This window comes from Myxine glutinosa, chromosome 1 (assembly GCF_964187855.1).
Source record: "Myxine glutinosa chromosome 1, kmMyxGlut1.1, whole genome shotgun sequence".
NCBI classification, from domain to species: Eukaryota; Metazoa; Chordata; class Myxini; order Myxiniformes; family Myxinidae; genus Myxine; species Myxine glutinosa.
The window spans coordinates 112,151,005-112,173,913 of NC_136261.1; the positions used below are offsets into that span (position 1 = coordinate 112,151,005).

General features: G+C 43.9%; 1 protein-coding gene across 1 annotated transcript in view; it reads left to right on the forward strand.

Annotated features, from left to right (window-relative positions):
• The window catches only part of LOC137419222 (uncharacterized), a 34,507-nt gene extending 21,907 nt beyond the window's left edge, over positions 1 to 12,600 (forward strand). The window contains exon 2 of the mRNA XM_078770935.1: positions 8,894 to 12,600. Within this exon, the coding sequence (XP_078627061.1) occupies positions 8,901 to 11,474 (2,574 nt within the window). The 5' untranslated portion in view covers positions 8,894 to 8,900 and the 3' untranslated portion in view covers positions 11,475 to 12,600. The remainder of the gene's footprint in view (positions 1 to 8,893) is intronic.
• Positions 12,601 to 22,909: the final 10,309 nt, after the last annotated feature.

Genomic DNA, 22,909 nt, shown 5'->3' on the forward strand with positions numbered 1-22,909 from the left:
CCTTGGTCACACACCTGACCACCGAACACTTTGGCACACATTCGTTGGTCGCACACCTCACCAATACACCGCTTCGCACCCCCTCCTCGGTCACCTCCTCTGTGACAATCACAGGTGTGCCCTCATTCGCACACCCAACCACGTGCCTCACCACCAATTCCAGCGTGCATTCCCACTCACGCTCTACCATTCCAGGTGTGCATCCTTCCATCCCAGGTGTACATCCTCGCTCACCTGTCACAACTAACTCACGCTCCATGTCACTCTCACTACTTTCACCTCCATTCCTGACAGCGCACTCACCCTTACTCTTGACAGCGCACTCTTTCCTCATGCACCTGTCCGTCACACACCTTTCTCGCGCACACTCTCCCGTTACACCCTCTGTAACACTCACCACAGGTGGACACTCTTCCTTACTTCTGACAGCGCACTCTTTCCCCATGCACCTGTCCGTCACACACCTTCCTCGCGCACACTCTCCCGTTACATCCTCTGTAACACTCACCACACCGCGCTTCCATGTGCCCCCTCGCACACGCGCTACGACCGACTCACTCTCGCCAGCACCCTCACTCCTTGGCACGCACTTTTTCCTCACACACCCCAGAGTCGGACTTTCTCGCACACCTCCTCTTTCGCACACCAGACCTGTCGCACACTTCACCAACGGCCTCTCACGAACACCCGGGTCTATCTTGACCCCCAAGCCTCTTAAATCACCTGGCGCATCATACGCACGACCATATTGGTCACCACTTACACCGGGTCCTCTTCCTCTTCGCTTCTCCTCCATCACCTGCGAATCCCTCATCCGGTTAATGAGCACATCATCACGATCCAAACACAGACTTTGGACCAATTCTTTTATCTCCTCTTTTATCTCTTTCTTATCCCCTCTCCGTCGCTTCTTAATTTCACTCATCCCTTCTTCCACTTCTTCTAATTTGTGCTTCACCTCTTTTATTCCCCAGTACGTCTCCTCAAGCTCGTCCTCCAAGGCTACCTTGACCGTTTCCATGTGCGTCCTCACCTGCCGGTCCTTCGTCTCCATTACCTCTATCACCTCGTCCAACCTCGTTGTCAGTCCCTCACGTACCATCTGACATTCCCTCTTTGTCGCTATCAAGTCGTCTTTTAGTTCTTTCTGTGTCGCTTTTAACCCTCCTATTACCGCAGTGTTCCTTTGAACCTGCTCCACTAACTCCGTTTGTCCCACCGTCAGCTGCTCCACCTCCTGCGTCAGGACCTCTATGCCCCCCTGTAACTTTACAGTCCCCTTTCTCACCTCCTTCTCCATGTGCTCCCTACAGTGCCTCACCTCCTCGCGCACTCCTCCGACCTCCTCACTCACTCCTCTTCTGATCTGCTCTCCCATCACTTGCATCTCCTGCCCAGATGCCACCCTCATCTGCTCCATTTCCTCCCTGTGAGCATCCAGTTTGGTTTCTACCCCCATTCTGACCCCCTCTATCTGCTGCCCCATTTGGTTAACTTCCCTTTCCGCTTGGTCCCTCATGTCCCTCAATTTGCCTTCCATACTGTTTTCTAACCCCTCTAACCCATTTTTCACTCCCTCTATTTGATTCTCTTGAGCGGCCATTCTGTTTTCTACCCCCGTTAACCCATGTTTCACTCCCTCTATCTGATTCTCTTGAGCGGCCATTCTGTTTTCTACCCCCGTTAACCCATTCTTTACTTCTTTTATCCCGTTGTCTAACCCCTCAAATTTCTTTTCTAATCCCTCACCGGTACCCCTCATTTGGCCCTCCAATCGCTCACCCTGAGCATCCATCCGGTTCCCCATTACCCCCATTTGGTCCTCCAATCGCTCACCCAATCGCTCATTATTAGCCCTCGTTTCCTCCCTCATTTTCTCGCTATTCTGGGCCATAAGGGCCTTCATTTGTATGAAAAAAAGGCCCCAATCCATCGGGGGCGCTGCCACGGTCGCTGGCGCGGTGATCAGCGAGGCGCCATTTTGCGCGCCCGCTTCTTCGTGCGTGACGGCGCTATTTTGCGAACCTGCCGCCCTCACTGCTTCGCTCTCCTCCTGTCCCTCATTTTGGTCCTGGATCGACCCTACCTCACTCTCCTTTACCGGACCCCAGCTGTCTTGATCCGCCATAGCGCGACTTTCAAAATTCGGTTTTTATTTTTTATTTTCGTAAAACAAATTGAAATTTCGCCGTTATAATTTCGCGCGGGAAACGCGCTCCGAATCGATTCGGTCGAGCGCCGTACGCGCTCCGGCTCGATTTTCCCTCCCAAAATTTGGGCCTAACTAATTTAGTCCCGGGTTCGAATTCCACTCCTCGACACCAATTGTTACAGACGTGGCTTGGATGTTATTTACCGAGCGGTTTTATGGTATGCCCACGTCTGCACAAGTTACCCGATTGTGCCCGAACGTTGACTAATCGCGCTATGCTAGACCAATGAAGGAAAAAGAAGACACACGGCTGGAATTAATACGACACGACACCAGGGATACGGTTCTCAAAGGTTGTTATTACAATAATGCGGAAGGTTTAGATTACAGGGACAAGAGGGAAACATAGGAAGGTGGGCACTTAAACACACTTATATTAACCCCAACAGACGACAAATAAACGGGACAAGGCTCACTCACACGGGGTTTGATGGCAAGGAAAGCGGGTAGCGATCGCTCCAGGTGCACCTGGGCTCAGGGCAGGATCACGTACGGTCCAGTTTAAGAGATGCGGTGGAGGTATTGCAGCGCTCGAGGGATGGCGACTTCTCTCTCCAGGCTGGGGGCGCATCTGACGTCACATCCGGCGCGGGGCCGCGTATATCCGGCGGGGAGTGACACGCCCTCGGCTCGTTAGCTCCGCCTCGTGGAATCGGCACGTTGCTTCTCATTGGGTGCGTGGGGGGGTTACTGGCTCCGCCCCTGACGAGGAGCTGACAGCCAGCCCCTTCGGGGTAACGCCGTGGAGCGTATGGTCATGGCGGGTAACCGAGCCGGTGTGAGGACGCACACTCCCCGCCCCTCTGTTGTTGTAGTCGTAGTTGTAGTTGTAATTGTTGTTGTAGTTGTTGTTATTGTTGTTGTTTGGGGAAGAAGATGGGAGGAGGTATGGGAAAGGTCCTAAACTCACTACTGATGCCATATAATCACATTCTGGTGCAACGAAGAGTCATAATTAATGGAGACGAGGCCTTAACTGACATAGAATAAGAATAACTAGGAAGATGTCCGAAAGTTGTCTACGTGTGGTGCGGTGGACCTGGGCACGACATTTAATGGGGGAATAAGGGGAAGGTCGGCTCTACTGATTGTTATTTACATGCAATGGGACTAGGGAATGGGGGATCGGGGAAAGTTGGGGAGTATTGGAGAAAATAGGGGAATATTTACAAGCGGATATGGAGGCCAAATTCCATATTCGCAACAATATGTAATGCATGAAGGTGTAATTGTACACATCATTTATAATATGGTAATTTAGTAACCGAATCGCTCTGTTGTTCCACCTGCCAACAGTTTAGCACAACAATACATCGCTACCATTAAATTATGCACATAGTACACTGATGCATGTGAAATGAGATTTAAAAATGAACAATATTAAAACATTTCACATTAAATGAAAAGTAAAATTACTTTACATGGAATTACCACATGGTTGAGTTTTAAAATAAATGCATTGTCATCATGGTAACATATGATGGCTGAGTCATCATATGCATTAAAATATGCATTAAAATATGCATTAAATATGCATTAAAATAAATGCATTGTCATCATGGTAACATATGATGTACAAGCAGAAGCAAACATAAATAAAAATGTAAACAAATATCGCAATGCAATATATTGGGAAGTAAGAACACAAAATCATTAAGCAACTACTTCTGACTGCAGTTGGGTGTGGTTGACATTCCACATTATAACAGATTATTAAGCACCTTGATATGATATACCAGTATACCAGTAGCCACTATAGCTGACTGCTGGCAAGAACGATACCATAAAACTGATATACAAATCAGACTAGAATTAAAACACAATTACCCACATTGGCAGATCTTGAAATAAACAATAAATTGACCAGTTCATGTTGTATATAGACATGATAGACAACAAATACATTAACTATATACACCCATGTCAACTGAATGACAATACTACTGAAACATGATGATGTTTCAGTAGTATTGATGTTTCAGTATTAGTAGGCGCTTAGCGCCTACTAATACTGCAGTAGGCTACATTCGACTAGCGAATGAAAACGCCATATCATTACATCATTTACAAACAACAGTCAGTTGCCTTCATTGTGGTCGCAATCACCCCTGCATTGACAGAGTGTTGTGCATTTAAGATTTGCTTTGACACACTTGCATTGTCCCCTGCAACCTTTCACACAATGACACTTTATCAGCTCGGAACAAGACATTGCTGCTTCAGGCAGTAGTGTCCACAGTGGTTCCCATTCATGTAGAGCGCTCTTCTTCCACCCCCATGCATCTGGGGAAGGCATCTCTGGAACACGCACATGTGACTGTCCCCAAATATGTCCACCTTGGTAGACTGTCCGTTTCACTTGTTGTAACAGTGCTGCACTTGTTGGCGGTATACCATCGAGAGATCTAGCTTTGGTACTGAACATGTGTTGCCTGGCTGCATTTACGCTGGTTTCTGAAGATGTCCTGTCATACAGCAGTACAACTAAGCACTCTAAAACTGACATGTACTCTTCGTTGAAACTTGATGGCGTTTCCGTAAGAGTGATGAAGACTGGAGTGACCTCGGGGAATGATTTCCAAATGTCGAAAGCAGTCTTCTTTCCTCTCCCCGCAAATGATGACATGGTGTCGCAACCAGTGAAGGCATGAAACATTGGAAGCGCCCTTGCTTTGTCATGGCCCAACGATGTGGCGATCTCATGAGCAGGGATGTACCGGAAATGCTTTCCTGTGCCAAACGCAACCCATATCTCCGTGTTCTCAAGACGTACAGCATTGGAGACGGCAAGAACAAGTACATCAGTGTCGACTGTCCGCAAGACAATTCTGCGATGTCCTCGGTTTGCTGCATCCATTGCATGGACAAACATTCTCGTGTCTGCTTCTTCATGCGAACAAGGTGCCATAGCCGATACGTTTTGATTCACACGAGTACACAACACATTCTCTCCACATGTCGTGTACACTTCCTTCTCTGTGGAGAGATTTTCCAACACCTATGGTTAGAAGTAGCGACAGTAAAGAAGTATTAGTGATTATAGATTCATATTGGTATAGAGCATTGGTATATCAGTAGTACGCACGTCGCACACTTGCTAACATGGTTAATGAAACTACATTGTATATTAAATGTTATGTACAATTATTTGCATATATTAAGAATTATATTAAGCATGGTGATTGGTGACGGTAATACCTGATGTGCCAAGAATTCGAAGAGCTCAGTCTTGTTGTTGTCCAAATGCAGGAACTCCTGCCAGTTTCCTGGAATAGTGTTTGCTGCTGTTACACGTCTCCGAATACCTTTGCCTCGTTTCTCTCTAGCTGTGGATTTAAGGCTCCCTTGGATGTACATGTCCCAAACGATATCGACTCTCGAGACGTTTCGTAGCTGTGCTTTGATGTACGGCAGAAACACTAGGGTAGCGTATTCCTGGAAGGTTTTGGTCCCTACTGGTCTCAACATGTTGACGATTGCTGCTCCATCCAATATGATAACATCAGCTACAAGGGCTTCTCCACTGGGTTTGCATAGCTTTTCTAAACATTCAGTGAGGTCAGCTTTTGTCCCAAACTGGAGTTTCCCAAGCTGTGACAGAGAAGGAGGATACACGTGGTTCTCGTGCCTGAATAAATTTTCCAGGTCCCCTTCGCGCATTTGAGAAGCTATGTAGAGTCTCGAAAACAGTGCACAGTCACTTTTAAGTGATGATAGGTGTGTTGCTTTAGATGAGACCTTTGGTGGTGGTCGGCTGAACAAAGGTATGTTGTTTCTCTTGATGGGATCCATTATAGGGGTTGTTCTCTCTAACATATGCTCTTTGCCATATTGCTCATACTGCTGCTGGCCCAAATTCTCTATGGAGCGCACGTTATCCGCTATTTCTGAATCAACAATATCTCGGCTATCCAAGACCAGCAAGTCCCCGCTTTCGTCTGTGAATGGATTTCCCATGTCATAAATTACTTGAACGAGCGTCGTGACCTCTTTTGCAAAGGAGACTTTTGCGGACAGCGTATGCTCATGATGCTTAAGATTGTTCTTCGAAGTACTGCTCTCGAGGGCAACTGTTTCAAAGCCATGTACAACCCTAGCCAGTTCAGGACCTGCTACCATCCACCGTAGAAGTGCTCGTGGATTTTGCAGAAGACCAACCGCTCCACCATCACCCTTTACGACCGCATTATTTTGTTCGTGTGCATGATCTATGGCAAGAGCTGAGAATGGACGAAACATGTAAGAAACATGTATCACTACTTTGATCTTCACTAGCTTGTCGACGCATATAAGGACCATCTCCTTTCTGACTGGTGCATGGTTACACCGGTTGTAGTCTTGTCAGCCTACTAGCAGAGTACTTCAAGCAGCAGGAGTGATGCCATTTGGCACTATGTTTGGACAACGTATTTGCAATGCCATCGCCCTCATCAAGCTGTGATATATCTATAGCCACCGCTAGCTTGCCCAAGTCATGAAAACATTTCAAATTGTCAGCCAATGTGTCATAACCAGCTCCCACATCTGTTCGTTTTGATAGTGCAGGACACTGAAGTGGTGCAGTCGAACGTTCTTGACATAGCACACATATTGTCCAATCAATAGGTCCTGGTGTGTTTCGAGGTGAGGACAGCTTCTCATGTTCAATGAGCTTACACTTTTTCCGTTTCGACATTGTGGGAGCTCCGAAGGTTCAGACTTAACACCTGGATGGCATCATTGGCGCCATACATGTAGACCTGACAGAAAAGAGAAAAGAATTGTTTCTGAATACAGTTAATAGTCATATTAGAAAGTAAGCATTCACCTTTCCGACTGTTGTCATCGTGAATATTCCAAATTGTAATCCGGTCAATTGTTCGTCGATTGTTGACAATTTCGACATAAACATGCCCTTTATGCTGAAATATATGCATTTTATGAAAGAAGTAATGCTGTAATTGGATTCCTTGTGTCTGAAAACATACAAAATGATGTTTTATTCATGTCTGTAGCTTGAATATTAAAGAAAATATCGGGTTTAATAGAAATTCACGGCTCGGCTGGTGGCCATCTTGGATTTTGGCCAAATATGGCCACCAGGGGGATTCTTTTCTTGGCACTATATCTGAAATCGATTATTATGTATTCAAGATGAACTGTACGAAATTTGGTGCTTTTACCACAATCTGAACAATTGTACTGATATTTGGCACTTAGCTGCTTGTTAACCCCCTTTTCCACATTTCTTCTTCCACCACCTTTGGCCAAGTCTATCTCGGTCTTCCCTGTCCTCTACTTCCTTCTACATTCATTTCCATCACTCTTCTCAACCAGTCACTTTCATCTTCCTCGCTCTCATTTGTCTCCCTCTCTCTCAACGATACTCCGCACATCCACCAAACCATTCGCATTTCCACCCTTTCCAGCCTTCGTTGCTGCTCTACATTCATTACCCATGTCTCGCTCCCATAAATCATAACACTTCTCGCACATGCAGCATACACCTTTCCCTTCAGCTTCAACGACACTCCCTTCCTCGTCAGCACGCCACTCAATTCCCGAAACTTCATCCATGCACATCTCACTCTAGCAACCGTTGCTAAGTCTGATCCAACTTCTCCATTCAGCATGTCTCCTAGGTGGCAAAATGTTTTCACACCTTCCAGCTTCATGCCGTCTCCAAAATCCAACTCAACATTTCCTCCATCTGCAGCTCCCTCTGTGCACACCTTACACTTGAATGTAGCTGCCACACTGGTTAATGACCCTTTCAGCCAACTACATTTTTGATGAACCCACTCAGCGCACAATTGAGTAATAGGGCTAAAACCGATATCGGCTTATAGCAGGATTTCTCAAAGAGTTGTGGACGGATTTGGACGAAACTTGGTGGACAGGTTGGGTGTGTGACAAGGACGAAACTTGGTGGACAGGTTGGGTGTGTGACGAGGACGAATCGATTCGATTTTGTTGAAGATCTGAATCCGGATCCAGATATGAGGATTTAAAAAATTTTCAAAGTGATTCTTCACCATTGAGTGACCAGGCCAAAAACTATATTTAGCATAATATTTCAAAAAGTTGTGGACAGATTATGACAAAAATAGGTGGATGAGTTGGTTTGGTGACGAGAACAAGCAATTAGCTAAATTAGTAGAGCTAAAAACCGATATAAGCTTATAGCAGGATATCTCAAAGAGTTGTGGACGGATTTGGACGAAATTTGGTGGACAGGTTGGGTGTGTGACAAGGACGAATCAATTCGATTTTGATGATGATCTGAATCCGGATCCAGATAAGAGAATTTTTTAATTTTTCAAAGTGATTCTTCACCATTGAGTGACCAGGCCAAAAACGATATTTAGCATAATATTTCAAAAAGTTGTGGACAGATTATGACAAAACAAGGTGGATGAGTTGGGTAGGTGATGAGAACAAGCATTTATATTTATGGCCGACCTATCAGTGGGATAGAAAATGTAAACTGTTCAGCCTGGCGGAGGTATGCGCTCTACCGAGTGCCGTTATAGTTTGGTTGGAAATGCCCTGGTTTGGGTGGCAATACACTGATTGCTCTTCTTTGACTTTCTTTGATTTTCTTGTGGCTTTCCAAACTTGTTTTGGTGTTACTCTTTTCATTATTAATTTTTTTTTTTAAATAATAAAAGGAGTCAAAAGTCAACGTGTCTCTCCCTTCAGGGTGCAGATGTCGCAGAAGATCTATGCCAGGATGCGAGCATTGAAGCAGGGCGCTGCCAAGAAGCGGGCGTCACAGAAGGTTGCTGCTAATAAGCGGGCATCACCGAAGGGAACGGCTATGAAGCGGGCGTCACAGAAGGTTGCCGCTAATAAGCGGGCATCGCCGAAGGGCACGGCTAAGGAGCAGACGTCACAGAAGATTGCTGCTAATAAGCGGGCATCACCGAAGGTCACCGCTAAGAAGCGGGTGTTGCAGAAGGATAACGCTAATAAGCGGGCATCACCGAAGGGCACTGCTAAGGAGCGGACATCACAGAAGGTTGCTGCTACTAAGCGGGCATCGCCAAAGGGCACGGCTAAGAAGCGGGCATCACAGAAGGTTGCCACAAATAAGTGGGCATCGCCGAAGGGCATGGCTAATGAGCAGACGTCACAGAAGATTGCTGCTAATAAGCGGGCATCGCCGAAGGTCGCCGCTAAGAAGCGGGCATCGCCGAAGGTTGCCGCTAATAAGCGGGCATCGCCGAAGGGCACGGCTAAGGAGCAAACGTCACAGAAGATTGCTGCTAATAAGCGGGCATCACCGAAGGTCACCGCTAAGAAGCGGGTGTTGCAGAAGGATAACGCTAATAAGCGGGCATCACCGAAGGGCACGGCTAAGGAGCGGACGTCACAGAAGGTTGCTGCTAATAAGCGGGCATCGCCAAAGGGCACGGCTAAGAAGCGGGCGTCACAGAAGGTTGCCACAAATAAGTGGGCATCGCCGAAGGGCATGGCTAATGAGGAGACGTCACAGAAGATTGCTGCTAATAAGCGGGCATCGCCGAAGGTTGCCGCTAAGAAGCGGGCATTGCCGAAGGGCACGGCTAAGGAGCGGACGTCACAGAAGGTTGCTGCTAATAAGCGGGCATCACCAAAGGGCGCGGCTAAGAAGCGGGCATCACAGAAGGTTGCCGCAAATAAGCGGACGTCACAAAAGGTTGCAGCTAAGAAGCGGGCATCGCCGAAGGATGCGGCTAAGATGCGGGCATTGCAGAAAGGCGCAGCCAACAAGTCGACGTCACAGAAGGTCGCCGCTAAGAAGCAGGTGTCCCAGAAGGATGACGCCAAGAAGTGTTTGTTGCAGAAAGATGATGCCAATAATCTAGTGGTAAGGAAATCTAAAGATGACTGTAAACAAGAAGTGACCAGCAATATAACTATCAATTACAGGAGTAAACAATCTGTTCACTCTTGCTTGCCTGCTCTTTCACAAAAGGTCCCGACTGCCTGCCTCGCAGTTGAAAAAGCTACCTCACAAGCTGATTTGATGGCTGTGCCTGTTAGCAATGAGTTTCAGGCCCATACGGTAGATATGACAGCTCAGGTGGGGAAACAACCAGGATTGAGTTTCAGTATACAAAGTGTATATGATGATTGGGAAGAAGTAGCTGTGGAAGTGGAGAGTGTGGGAACTCCTCAGCCATGTGCTACATCTGGCATGAAGCATAATGTGACCAGAACAGCAGGTCAAGGAGAAGAAGATGTAATAGAACAACCTCAAATGGCTGGAAAGGCAAGCGGACACACAGATTCTGGAATTTTTACAGCAAAGGAAGTTTATCCAATCTTCACCTATTTCAGTTGTGAAAACAGGGTAATTACCAGGCAACGACGTCAACGTGAGCAGCCGTCCACATTGCAGGCAACAGGGGCCCATTTAGCTTACATTTCTCATCAACTACGTGGGCATGAAACACTTGGAAGCTGTGATTCACCATTGCCTGTGAAAAGGAGACGATACACCCCACTAAAGTCCTCAGACTGCTCATCCCAAAGTCTATCTTTATGGAAGTTATGGCGGTTTAAAGAGAAGAAGCGTATTGATGAAAGTCAACTGATCATTGATGCAGGACAGAAGCATTTTGGTGCAGTAACGTGTGGTACGTGCGGAATGGTGTACACAGCAGCAAGTTCCCATGATGAGGCACAGCATCTTCTGTACCATCAACACTTTGTGGGAGCAGTGAAGTTTGGGGGCTGGAAGAAAGAGCGTGTCGTGGATTCTTACCCAGATGGCAAGATTGTGTTGGTGTTGCCAAGTGACCCAAAATATACCCTTAAGAAGGTGCAGGAGGTACGTGAGTTTGTGGACCATGACCTGGGATATCAGAAAGCTGTCCATAGCTCTACCTCCCTTACGAAAACCTTTCTGTTTGTGACAAATGATAAAAAGGTATCTGGCTGTTTAATTGCGGAGCACATCAATAAGGGCTACAGAGTACTTTCTGAATCATCTCTTTTAAGCCAAGAGAAACAATCCCAAACTTCCACTTCCGGGATACAAATAGAACGACAGTGGGCTTGGTGTTGTGCGACCTTACCTGAGCCTGCTGTCTGTGGCATCAGCAGGATCTGGGTATTCAGCCTACTTCGCCGGAATGGCATCGCTACTCGTCTCATGGATTGCTTACGGAGAAACTTCACTTGTGGAACGTACTTGACAAAAGAGGACATCGCTTTTTCTGATCCAACGCCAGATGGCAAACTGTTTGCAACAAAATACTGCAACGCACCAAATTTCTTGGTGTACAACTTTTGAAATTGAATTTTTATTTTCAGTGCATTAAAAAAAAAAGTTTTTATTCTATCCCAGCTTGAAACCTGTATGAGCAAAGTGAGGTTGGAAAGGTTTGACTTTTTGTTGGGGTAAGTTTACTAATGGAGAGTTTATCAAAAACGTTGTGTCCTGTTTTCTCTATTGACATCATGTAATCTTCTTCTTTTCCTTCTGCTCTCCTTTGTCACCCATCTGATGATGATGAAATTAGATGAAACAAATTGGCGAGGAGGAAAGTGCATAAGGAGCTGTGCTGACATCACCTTTAACTTTTCATTTGAGACATCCAATTTGTAACACGTACAAGAAAATGCTCACATCGTTTTGAGCTCTTTTAAAAACTAGTGGGTCCATTGGACCAAATTTTCATTGGTCTTCCCAGTCTTGTAGCATACATGCCTCCTGTACGGCTTGAGCATTAGCTTGAATTTCACCAAGCTCAGATGTGCTTGGGCCAGGGTAGGGATCATATGTTCGTTATTATTTCCAAATGATACTACTATTATTTTTAGTATTATTTATGCTTTGTTACAATCCATTTTTTTTGTTACTTTTGTAATTGGAATGCCATCCCGTGGAAAGACCTATTGAGCTGCTCTATACACCCATCAGAAAGCTCCAGCACAACTGAACAAAAACACATGTGACACACCCATACGCATGCACACACAAACAACATTGGGGTATTTATGAAATACGGTAACGATTGTTTGGATTTTACCCCTGTTTATGTCCCAGAGGACTTAAGGTTACATGCGTCAAAATTTTTAATTCAAAATTTTATTTTTGGTCATTCCAGGTGGAATTTCTTGCCATCTTTCATCTTTATTTATTAATGGGAAGCATGGGGATTTGTGATGGCATGCCATCGTCTTCACTCCAGAATATATTGTAAGAGTGTTTATTGCAAACAATTAACTTGTTCTTCCACCAAACCGTTTGTGCAGATGGCTTTCTAACCTTTCACATTTTCTCATTTGTGTTTTAAGTACATTTTGTATATATATTTTTTGCCTGCAGCCTTTAGGGAATGGAATGGAATTAAATGAAAGATGAATAGGTTGAAGATAGATAGTTGGTGTGGAAGGTGAATCAAGGGATTGGAATTCTGTACATTGCAGAGGGAAATGCACGTTTATTGAGATTTGAGTTTTGCACTCTGGGTTTAAATTAAAATCGTATTTAAAGTGTCCTTTTTGTTGAGGGTTTTTTTTTGTTTTTTTTGGATACTGAATCGAGGCTCGTGAAAGAGCTAACATTTATTTCACAAACAAATCAACCAGACAAACAAAATATATAAAAAGAGGGAGCGGAAGACAAGATGGGGAGAGAAGGGGAAGCACACAAACACAACATTTGAGAGCAGGGAGAAGTGTGGGAGGGAGAGGGCTTGGGGGGGAGGAGGTGTGGGAAGGGGGGGTGGGGGGGGGGAGAGAGGTATAAAACACAAGGAGACCAAGGACTTCCAGGACAGAAGTTGGTATTTCTAAAAAGTGTAGGATTTGGGGTGAAATTAGCAGGGGTAGAAAAGATCAAGGTTTTGGATGGGGGAAGATAAGAGATGGTGGTGAACAGCTGTTTTAAAGACCTGGAGGGTGGAGTGGGATTGGAGAGAGTGAGGGAGTTTGTTCCAGAGGTGGGAGAAAAGAGAAATGAAGGAGTGAAGGTGAGCAGAGAGTCTTGATTTTGGCAGTTTAACCATAAGAGGGTTGCAGGCAGATCTTGTGCGACCTGTAGGAATATTTGGGGGACAGAGCCCAGAGAGAGCTGGGGGGGGGGGGGGCAAGGCCAGAGAGGAGTTGGTAGAAGACGGAAAGACCACCAGCCTGCCTGCAGTGAGTGAGTGAAAGGCCCTTGGAGTTAGCTTCATCGTGGGAGATTCCAATGATTCTGAACGCTTTGGTTTCAACAGCATGAAGACGAGCTAGGTGTGAGGCAGGAGCACCAGACCAGAGGGGAGAGCTGTGGATGAAAGCCTTGTAAGTGGAGAGGAGCTCAGGTGTGCCAAGGAAGGACTTCGCACGACAGAGGATGCCCAGTCGGTGACTGGCTTTGGAGTCCAGATTTGAAATGTGGTTTTCCCAGGAAAGATCATGGCAGATAGTGAGACCCAAAAGCTTGAGTGACAGAACTTCTTGGAGAGGATTATTCAGAAAGTGGATGGGAGGGTTGTCCAGTCGGTCTTTTCGGAGAGACATCGTAAGAGTGTGAGATTTGTCAGGATTGAAAGACATGTTCCACTTGTTTGCCCAGTCTGTGATTTTGTCCAGGTCTGCAGAGAGTGAGGAGGCTGCAGACTGCCGATCTGAGGGATGAGGAATGGAGCGACAGAGAGTAGAGTCGTCAGCAAGAGATAGAGAGGATTTTCAAGAGAGTCAGAGAGATCATTGATGAAGACCAGAAAAAGCACAGGGCCCAGAACACTGCCTTGGCGAACTCCAGCCTGAACAGGAAGAGGAGATGAGAGAAACCCATTCAGGGCCACACGTTGACCGACTAGAGAGGAAGTCCGCCAGCCATGCGTGCAGATTGATGGATGATGGAATGATGATGATGCAATGATAGATTCCATGACTTTGCTGATAATTGGGAGAGGGCTGATTGGTCTGTAGTTGCTAGGATCTGTTTTTGCACCTTTTTTGTGCAAAGTGGTGATGTTGGCTGATTTCCAAGCAGATGGCAGATGACCTTGAGCAAAAGAGAGGGTGAAGAGAACAGAGAGAGGGAGTGAAAGAGCGGAAGAACATGATTTTAGGACCCGTGGTCTGATGCCGTCAGGACCAGTTGCAGAATCAGAGTCGAGGGTTGACAGAAACTTTTCCACCTTGTCAGGAGGAAAGGACACAGAGTCCAGGAGCAGCTGGGTACGACTGGGTACGGTGGGTACAGAGAGGGATGGGTTTGGGACACAAGATTTGGAGGCAAACACAGAGTTGAGGCATTCAGCTTTTTCACGTGCGGAGTCAGCCGTGTAGCCGTTTGAGGTGAGGGAGGGGATGGAGGGGGAACAAACACCAGAAACAGATTTGACCAGACGCCACCAGGATTTGGAAGAGGGAGACAGATAAGAGAGTTCGGTCTTGAGAATGGAGAGATATTGTTTCCTGGCTCTCCTGAGGGTGGACACACACTTGTTTCGGGCTTTGTGAAAGGAAATGAGATTTCCTTCCGTTGGATTTGCTTTCCAGGAGACAAAAGCAAGTTGTTTCTGGGCAACAGCCTCACCACAAGATTCCGTGTACCATGGACGAGAGGAAGGGTATGACAACTGAAGACGAGATGGGATAAATCTGTGCATGAGAGAGAGCAAATTACTTTGGAAGAATTCCCAGGATGAGTTGATGTCAGAGGCGGTAGAGATGGGAGACCAGTCCAGATGATTGATGGCTGCTTGAAGACCGTGCCAGTTGGCCTGAGTGAAATGCCAGACTCGTCGACGCTGAGGAGGCTCTCTGAGAATGGTCAGAGAGATGTCCACTTTAACAAGCACATGATGAGATGAGCCGATTGGAGCAGAAGAAGAGCAGCAGACATTTTCAGGGAAGTTAGTCATAACCAAGTCCAGAAGAGAAGATGCTCCGTTGACTGAGATCCGGGTCGGGAAATTGACAGATTGTGTCAGTCCCAGTGAGTCGCAGAAGTCCTTTGCTGAAGAGCAATGGCTGGTGAGAGAGGTACCCACACCCAGCCAACTGGCATGGTGACAATTGAAATCACATATGAGGAAGAGAGAGTTGGGATGGGTAGATAGAAGTTGGTCCATATTATCAGACAGCGAGATGTCGATGGAGTCATCACTGTTTGGTGGACGGTACAACACACATGAACAAAAGGTGGGAGCGAAGGGGAAGCCGTAGCCAAAGGTATTCCCGGGGGTGAGGTGGAGAGAGGGCAGTGGAGGGCGAGTGAGGAAGAGAGTTTTTTATAAAACTAAAAACCGAGGCTAAGGCTAAAACCGAGTTGTTCGGGTCCGGGTTAGGAATTGGCCACTGGTATTGCGTGCGTTTGGCTTGTTAATCCAGAAGCATGGCCTCACGTGTATTCCTCCAGCCCATGGGGCAGTGGAAGCGATTATTGCCGTCTGTGAAATGATATGGGCTGAGAATGTCCTCGCAGTGTCGAAAATGACCAATAAAATTGTTGTTTTACAATCAAATAACTGACCAAATACAGCAGTGAAGGTTCAGGAGGAACCCACAAAGACAAAGATGGAGTCATCAGGAGGAACCTAGATAGGATTTGGGTTTTGACTGCTACTCGTCTACCCTCAAACATCCAGGTGCAGTCAGGTGAACCCTACAAAAACTATTTGCAAGATTCACCTCTCCATTAAAAAAACGAGAAGGAAGGAAAGGAGAGATGGAGGACAAAAATAAACACAAACAAATAAATCATGCATACAAACAGTGTGCGCGCACACACATACGCACATGCATTGCAACCACAGAATATACACAACAATGCACCAGCACACAAATCAATACACATGAATCAATACTCCATTTATAATGAAGTTCCCCTTTCGGTAAAACTATTGACACACTTCCAGTTCAATTATCAAAAAAAAAATACATGAACAAACAACAAAAACAAACACTTCTAATGCTACAGGAACCTGTTTACACGAAAACCAACTAAAGTTAAACAAGAGATTACAATGACATCTAAAAACATTCTCACATGACATAATCAAACTATTAACACAATAACCCCTCTCTAACATAATGAAATACATCTTCTTAGCACAAAACTATCCTCAACAGAACAAATCATCATATTCATCATCATCATACTAAAATACGCAATTTGGTGTCTGTCTGTCTGTCTGACAATTCTTGACCATGATACATTCGGCCGTTACTTATCCAATCTCAACCAACCTTTACAGGAAGACTAAGTGTCACAAAATGAAGGTTGCAGCGAATTCATTTGCTCCCCCTCCCAAAGTAGTGTTGGAGCGTATGTCACTATATTGGGGCCCGTGGGCATTTTGTGAACATTTTGTTTTCTTTGTGGGGATTTGTTATTTCGACCTAGCTGAATAATTTAAAATAGCGCGCCAATTTTTTAATGCATATTTTCGACCATTTTTATGCAAATTAAAGATTACGTCATAATACCTATTGTATAGGACCATATGCTCCTGTTATTGTTCTTGAACACTTAATAGTTTTAAACATTTTAATGTTTCCTTTTGGTAGTTGTTATTTAGAATATGTTTAGCCACTAAAAAATAGTAATTGAAAGCAAATTGCCTAATTTTAACCCTTTGTATGCAAATTTAACGCATACAGCTTACAACCCTGTGCCCAATCGTACCAACGACTGTCCTATCGCCCATGCGAAATCATCTTTCTGTGAAGCTTCTGTTACACCAGCCATGGTGATGTGATGGATTTATATTTATAGGATCATACTTGGGACACGGAGGATGTGTATTAGCAGGAACGTGACAAGGCAACAACTCTGTAGTAAGGCCTGGACCAAACGGAAGTGATCTGGCTGTGGGAGTCTCATTCACGTCAACTGTTACAGCACTGGTAGCTTCAGTAGTTCGTTGGTACACCACCATTGCTGTAGCATGCAGGGTGCCTTTTCCCTCTGGGGTATCTTCTGAAAAGTCTGAATTGTCAGCAGCAAAGAAGATGAATTCATTTCTAACAAGACTTGGTGGCACATATACATCATATTCAGCAGAACGGTTCAGAACAGCCTGTGCTAGTTGCGTTTCAATGCGCAATATACGGTCATAGTCTACAGACAAGCCGAGATGGTGAAGATAGTCTATTAATGTTTTGCTTCTAGTTCTTTGGTGAACAAAGATGCCAGTTCCAACTTGGACAGGGTACTCCCGCCAATGGCGAAATGAAGCTTCATCTCCTGTTGATTCTGGCCGGTAGCGCACCTGTCTGTCAGATTTTGCTTCATACATAATATGTTGTGCTATCGTTGATGCTTTCTGATTTGCGTAATTTCTGCGCTTTTCAGTTGGGAGCTCAGTTGCCATGCCTCATAATCCATTGGAGAAATGTAAGAAGCCTTGTAGGAATGTTTGCACTTAAATCTGACCCTAGTGTGCCATCAAAAGACCAACGTGGGGCATCAAGAATGTCCTTTCGCAGAACTTTGGCACAGTTGAAGATCATTTTCATGTCATCGTTGATATTGGATTCACAGAGAGCTGCTTCAATTGCGGCTATCTTAGCTGCACTGAAACAGAACCGATCTGACTCATTTCGACGTGTGGCAGGGATAAAGTCAATGCCCTCAATATTTTCTGTGAGCAAATGTCGCGTGCTTTTACGACTACGCGTAATCTCGCAGTTATGTTCTTCTAAGATCGTCAGGTAAGCTGTATGCGCAGCATCCATCGACAGTATCATACTCTTTTCAAGCAAATCTCGTATGATATCAACATATTCCACCTTGGCAGCAACCTCTTTCTCATTTATCGACTGTTTCTTAGAGGCGGTACCAGAACTTGAACATCCAGTTGACACCGTTTCCCTTTTTTAAACTTTGCTTTCATTGCTGATGCCGTTTCTCTTTTTCGATCTTTGCTTTCATTGTTGACACCTTTTCTCTTTTTCTATCTTTGCTTTCATTGTTGACACCTTTTCTCTTTTTCTATCTTTGCTTTCATTGCTGACACCTTTTCTCTTTTTCTATCTTTGCTTTCATTGTTGACACCTTTTCTCTTTTTCTATCTTTGCTTTCATTGTTGACACCTTTTCTCTTTTTCTATCTTTGCTTTCATTGCTGACACCGTTTCCCTTTTTCTATCTTTGCTTTCATTGCTGACACCGTTACTCTTTTTCTATCTTTGCTTTCATTGCTGACACCGTTTCCCTTTTTCTATCTTTGCTTTCATTGCTGACACCGTTTCTCTTTGTCTATCTTTGCTTTCATTGCTGACACCGTCTCTCTTTTTCTATCTTTGCTTTCATTGCTGACACCGTTTCTCTTTTTCTATCTTTGCTTTCATTGCTGACACCGTTTCTCTTTTTCTATCTTTGCTTTCATTGCTGACACCTTTTCTCTTTTTCTATCTTTGCTTTCATTGCTGACACTGTTTCTCTTTTTCTATCTTTGCTTTCATTGCTGACACCGTTTCCCTTTTTCTATCTTTGCTTTCATTGCTGACACCGTTTCCCTTTTTCTATCTTTGCTTTCATTGTTGACACCTTTTCCCTTTTTCTATCTTTGCTTTCATTGCTGACACTGTTACTCTTTTTCTATCTTTGCTTTCATTGCTGACACCGTTTCCCTTTTTCTATCTTTGCTTTCATTGCTGACACCATCTCTCTTTTTCTATCTTTGCTTTCATTGCTGACACCGTTTCCCTTTTTCTATCTTTGCTTTCATTGCTGACACCGTTTCCCTTTTTCTATCTTTGCTTTCATTGCTGACACCGTTTCCCTTTTTCTATCTTTGCTTTCATTGCTGACACCGTTACCCTTTTTCTATCTTTGCTTTCATTGCTGATGCCGTTTCTCTTTTTCTATCTTTGCTTTCATTGCTGACACCGTTTCCCTTTTTCTATCTTTGCTTTCATTGCTGACACCGTTTCCCTTTTTCTATCTTTGCTTTCATTGCTGACACCGTTTCCCTTTTTCTATCTTTGCTTTCATTGCTGACACCGTTTCTCTTTTTCTGTCTTTGCTTTCATTGCTGACACCATCTCTCTTTTTCTATCTTTGCTTTCATTGCTGACACCGTTTCCCTTTTTCTATCTTTGCTTTCATTGCTGACACCGTTTCCCTTTTTCTATCTTTGCTTTCATTGCTGACACCGTTTCTCTTTTTCTATCTTTGCTTTCATTGCTGACACCATCTCTCTTTTTCTATCTTTGCTTTCATTGCTGACACCGTTTCCCTTTTTCTATCTTTGCTTTCATTGCTGACACCATCTCTCTTTTTCTATCTTTGCTTTCATTGCTGACACCGTTTCCCTTTTTCTATCTTTGCTTTCATTGCTGACACCGTTCTCTCTTTTTCTATCTTTGCTTTCATTGCTGACACCATCTCTCTTTTTCTATCTTTGCTTTCATTGCTGACACCGTTTCCCTTTTTCTCTCTTTGCTTTCATTGCTGACACCGTTTCTCTTTTTCTGTCTTTGCTTTCATTGCTGACACCGTTTCCCTTTTTCTATCTTTGCTTTCATTGCTGACGCCGTTTCTCTTTTCCTATCTTTGCTTTCATTGCTGATGCCATTTCTCTTTTTCTGTCTTTGCTTTCATTGCTGATGCCATTTCTCTTTTTCTGTCTTTGCTTTCATTGCTGACACCGTTTCTCTTTTTCTGTCTTTGTTTTCATTGCTGACGCCGTTTCTCTTTTTCTGTCTTTGTTTTCATTGCTGATGCCGTTTCTCTTTTTCTGTCTTTGCTTTCATTGCTGACACCGTTTCCCTTTTTCTATCTTTGCTTTCATTGCTGATGCCGTTTCTCTTTTCCTATCTTTGCTTTCATTGCTGATGCCATTTCTCTTTTTCTATCTTTGCTTTCATTGCTGATGCCATTTCGCTTTTTCTGTCTTTGCTTTCATTGCTGACACCGTTTCTCTTTTTCTGTCTTTGTTTTCATTGCTGACGCCGTTTCTCTTTTTCTGTCTTTGCTTTCATTGCTGACACCATTTCCCTTTTTCTATCTTTACTTTCATTGCTGACACCGTTTCTCTTTTTCTATCTTTGCTTTCATTGCTGACACCGTTTCTCTTTTTCTATCTTTACTTTCATTGCTGACACCGTTTCTCTTTTTCTATCTTTGCTTTCATTGCTGACACTGTTACTCTTTTTCTATCTTTGCTTTCATTGCTGACACCATCTCTCTTTTTCTATCTTTGCTTTCATTGCTGACACCATCTCTCTTTTTCTGTCTTTGCTTTCATTGCTGACACCGTTACTCTTTTTCTATCTTTGCTTTCATTGCTGACACCGTTTCCCTTTTTCTATCTTTGCTTTCATTGCTGACACCGTTTCTCTTTGTCTATCTTTGCTTTCATTGCTGACACCATCTCTCTTTTTCTATCTTTGCTTTCATTGCTGACACTGTTTCTCTGTTTCTATCTTTGCTTTCATTGCTGACACCGTTTCCCTTTTTCTATCTTTGCTTTCATTGCTGACACCTTTTCTCTTTTTCTATCTTTGCTTTCATTGCTGACACTGTTTCTCTTTTTCTATCTTTGCTTTCATTGCTGACACCGTTTCCCTTTTTCTATCTTTGCTTTCATTGCTGACACCGTTTCCCTTTTTCTATCTTTGCTTTCATTGTTGACACCTTTTCCCTTTTTCTATCTTTGCTTTCATTGCTGACACTGTTACTCTTTTTCTATCTTTGTTTTCATTGCTGACACCGTTTCCCTTTTTCTATCTTTGCTTTCATTGCTGACACCATCTCTCTTTTTCTATCTTTGCTTTCATTGCTGACACCGTTTCCCTTTTTCTATCTTTGCTTTCATTGCTGACACCGTTTCCCTTTTTCTATCTTTGCTTTCATTGCTGACACCGTTTCTCTTTTTCTATCTTTGCTTTCATTGCTGACACCGTTTCCCTTTTTCTATCTTTGCTTTCATTGCTGACATCGTTTCCCTTTTTCTCTCTTTGCTTTCATTGCTGACACCGTTTCTCTTTTTCTGTCTTTGCTTTCATTGCTGACACCGTTTCCCTTTTTCTATCTTTGCTTTCATTGCTGATGCCGTTTCTCTTTTCCTATCTTTGCTTTCATTGCTGATGCCATTTCTCTTTTTCTGTCTTTGCTTTCATTGCTGATGCCATTTCTCTTTTTCTGTCTTTGCTTTCATTGCTGACACCGTTTCTCTTTTTCTGTCTTTGTTTTCATTGCTGACGCCGTTTCTCTTTTTCTGTCTTTGTTTTCATTGCTGACGCCGTTTCTCTTTTTCTGTCTTTGCTTTCATTGCTGACACCGTTTCCCTTTTTCTATCTTTGCTTTCATTGCTGACGCCGTTTCTCTTTTCCTATCTTTGCTTTCATTGCTGATGCCATTTCTCTTTTTCTATCTTTGCTTTCATTGCTGATGCCATTTCTATTTTTCTGTTTTTGCTTTCATTGCTGACATCATTTCTCTTTTTCTGTCTTTGTTTTCATTGCTGACGCCGTTTCTCTTTTTCTGTCTTTGCTTTCATTGCTGACACCGTTTCCCTTTTTCGATCTTTACTTTCATTGCTGACACCGTTTCTCTTTTTCTATCTTTGCTTTCATTGCTGACACCGTTTCTCTTTTTCTATCTTTACTTTCATTGCTGACACCGTTTCTCTTTTTCTATCTTTGCTTTCATTGCTGACACTGTTACTCTTTTTCTATCTTTGCTTTCATTGCTGACACCATCTCTCTTTTTCTGTCTTTGCTTTCATTGCTGACACCGTTTCTCTTTTTCTATCTTTGCTTTCATTGCTGACACCGTTTCTCTTTTTCTATCTTTGCTTTCATTGCTGACACCGTTTCTCTTTTTCTATCTTTGCTTTCATTGCTGACACTGTTACTCTTTTTCTATCTTTGCTTTCATTGCTGACGCCGTTTCTCTTTTTCTATCTTTGCTTTCATTGCTGACACCGTTTCTCTTTTTCTATCTTTGCTTTCATTGCTGACACCGTTACTCTTTTTCTATCTTTGCTTTCATTGCTGACACCGTTTCTCTTTTTCTATCTTTGCTTTCATTGCTGACACCGTTTCTCTTTTTCTATCTTTGCTTTCATTGCTGACACCGTTTCCCTTTTTCTATCTTTGCTTTCATTGCTGACACCGTTACCCTTTTTCTATCTTTGCTTTCATTGCTGATGCCGTTTCTCTTTTTCTATCTTTGCTTTCATTGCTGACACCGTTTCCCTTTTTCTATCTTTGCTTTCATTGCTGACACCGTTTCCCTTTTTCTATCTTTGCTTTCATTGCTGACGCCGTTTCCCTTTTTCTATCTTTGCTTTCATTGCTGACGCCGTTTCTCTTTTTCTATCTTTGCTTTCATTGCTGATGCCATTTCTCTTTTTCTGTCTTTGCTTTCATTGCTGATGCCATTTCTCTTTTCCTATCTTTGCTTTCATTGCTGACACCGTGTCCCTTTTTCTATCTTTGCTTTCATTGCTGACACCGTTTCTCTTTTTCTATCTTTGCTTTCATTGCTGACACCGTTTCCCTTTTTCTATCTTTGCTTTCATTGCTGACACCGTTTCTCTTTTTCTATCTTTGCTTTCATTGCTGACACCGTTTCCCTTTTTCTATCTTTGCTTTCATTGCTGACACCGTTTCTCTTTTCCTATCTTTGCTTTCATTGCTGATGCCATTTCTCTTTTTCTATCTTTGCTTTCATTGCTGACACCGTTTCCCTTTTTCTATCTTTGCTTTCATTGCTGACACCGTTTCTCTTTTTCTGTCTTTGCTTTCATTGCTGACACCATCTCTCTTTTTC